General features: G+C 32.5%; 1 protein-coding gene across 1 annotated transcript in view; it reads right to left on the bottom strand.

Moving 5' to 3' along the window:
* LOC109348719 overlaps positions 1 to 948 on the bottom strand; it is an 11337-nt gene extending 10389 nt beyond the window's left edge. Inside the window, exon 1 of the mRNA XM_019589272.1 lies at positions 463 to 948. Coding sequence (XP_019444817.1) covers positions 463 to 893 — 431 coding nt within the window. The 5' untranslated portion in view covers positions 894 to 948. The remainder of the gene's footprint in view (positions 1 to 462) is intronic.

Here is a 2625-nt window from a genome sequence, read left to right as displayed (position 1 = left end):
AAATATAATAAATAACTTGTTAATTACTATGATAATCTCAAGTCTAAGGAAAATGTATATTTCTTCATAAGAATATCCTATTGACAATTCAAAGGTAATTTATTAACCATTAGGAATTCTCCTTTGAGTCAGTTCAATGGTCATATCTCTATATGCACAATTTGTATGTGTAGTTTAATAAATGAGATCTATTAATCTTTATCTAATAAAGACCACTATACATATATTGATCTATTTGGATTAATGGTGTCCTAAATTCAATAATCCTATGATCAAGAACTATTTAGATTAAAATTATAAAAGATTTATTTCTCATTATTATAATCTCTATTTTTAATGAAGGACTTTTCATATTAATTATTTTGACAAAAAATAAATATGATAACGAGATAATAATAAATACAACTTTATTATTATAAATCAGGCAGATTGGTTCTTGGGCATACCTTATATCCTACCAAACCAAGATCCATGAACCCTTTTAGCTCCTCAAATTCAAGATCTGATAAACTCTTGCTTCCACTTCTCTTCCTCCTTGTGAATTTCTTCTTCTTAGGTGGTGCTGATAATAACACATCCTTTTCAGGTTCTGAGTCTGTGACTTCTTTTCCTGAGAGAATGGTTTGAAGCTTTTGAAATGGAACAACATAAACTGGTGAAACAGGATAATAACCATCTTTGAGGCTTGTTAAGGATTGGTCACTGTTGCACCTTGTATGATTGATTTGGATCCTTGCAAGCTTTGGTTCTGATAATGATTCTTCTTGTTTTTTATGATCAACATTTTCTGAAGAACTTGTTGGTATTGATACTAATGAGGCTGAGGTTTTGTTCAAAATGTTATGCTCAAACCAGAAAGAATCAATGAGATTTAACGCAGCAACATTTTCCATCACTGGCGGGTTTGGAAAATCAGCAGAAACCTTTGTGAATTGTGTGTTCGGTGAAGTAATTTAGGTAGATAATGTAAGCAAAAACATATATATACATATATATACTAGATCATGTGGCACTAATTATACTTTATCTCAATTATTCATTTTTATAAATACAATGAATTAGATGAATAAAATTTAAAAGTTATTTAAAAAATTTATTTTTTTTCTCATCATTTATTTCACTCACTCGTTTGGTATATTAGATTTGAGAAAATAAATCACTGAAATTGAGTGTAATTAATATAACTTAAATTAAGCCTAAAGAAATCTCTCATCTATATATATACTCAACTTTATGAGTATATTGCCCATCTTTAAACAACTTATTCACACGTTTTGCATTTGACATATTTCTGTAGTGGTGGTCTCTATACAATAATGCCAATTGGTTGCATTGTTTCCTATTTTCCTTGAATAAGGGAGGTGTTTAAAGAGACTGACGATCTTCTTCATTAATAGAGACATAAATACTTTAAAAAACAAAAGGGAATGTAAATTTTAATGATATATTTATCTTTTTTATTATAATAAAATTACACTTTTATCACTAAAAACAAGGGCAAAAATATGCATTTGTCTCTCCATTTAAAGGAATCCATCATAAAATTGAGATGGAGAGTGTTATTGTATTATCAAGACTGCAATGGTTTTCTCTTGTGTATTTTCCAAGGCAGAGGCATCATTCTTTATATAACATGTGTTGCTTGGAAAGGAAGAAAACAGAATTGAAACTGATTTAACAACTTCGTAACCAACTTATTGATGCATATTCAACATGTGCTTAAAGGTAAGATGCTCCACTACTAAAGCCAATCCATACAGCAACCTATGTACAATCCATGAAGCCTTATATTATGACCTGCATAATCTGCAATAAACCAGAAAAACAAAAAAAAGAGAAAAGCCTCATGAACTAAGCCATGGGTCAGGATTGTTAGATGATGCATACAATGATTAATACAATGAGCAATATGTTTAATACCCCCCTTCAAGATGGAGAGTGTATATTAATCACTCCCAACTTGCTTAAAAGTTGATTGAAAACAATAGGTTCCAATGGTTTAGTTAGTATATATGTTGGCAAGGGCACGATACTCTGCCTCTGAGGATGATCTAGAGACAGTGTTTTGTTTCTTGGATTTCCAAGAAACAAGAGAGTCTCCTAGGAACATAAAGTACCCTGAAATAGATTTCCTAGTATCAGGACAAGTGGCCCAATCTGAGTCGGAGAAACCTTTAATTTGGATGATGGATGTGGTAGGATAGAGCAAGCCTTGTCCAGGTGTTCCTTTTATGTATCTAAGAACACGGGTCATGGCTTTGTGATGCATGACAGTAGGATTAGCCATGAATTGTGTGAGTTGTTGCACATCAAAGGTGATATCCGGACGGGTATTAGTTAAGTAGAGTAATCTTCCTACAAGTTGCCTATAGGAGACAGGGTCATGGTAAGGCTCACTGTCTCGTTGGTGTAGGTGAATGGTTTTAACCATTGGTGTGGGAACAGGCTTGGAGGTGAGGAAGCCAGTATCATGAAGTAAATCTAAGGTGTATTTTCTTTGGCATAATGTAATGCCAAGCTTGGAACGGGCTACTTCAAGTCCAAGAAAATATTTCAAGTTCCCTAAGTCTTTGATTTTGAATTGAGTGTTAAGATGGTCTTTGACAGATTGAATTTCATTGATGT

Source organism: Lupinus angustifolius, chromosome LG01 (genome assembly GCF_001865875.1).
Source record: "Lupinus angustifolius cultivar Tanjil chromosome LG01, LupAngTanjil_v1.0, whole genome shotgun sequence".
NCBI classification, from domain to species: Eukaryota; Viridiplantae; Streptophyta; class Magnoliopsida; order Fabales; family Fabaceae; genus Lupinus; species Lupinus angustifolius.
This window is presented reverse-complemented; position numbering and strand designations above follow the sequence as displayed.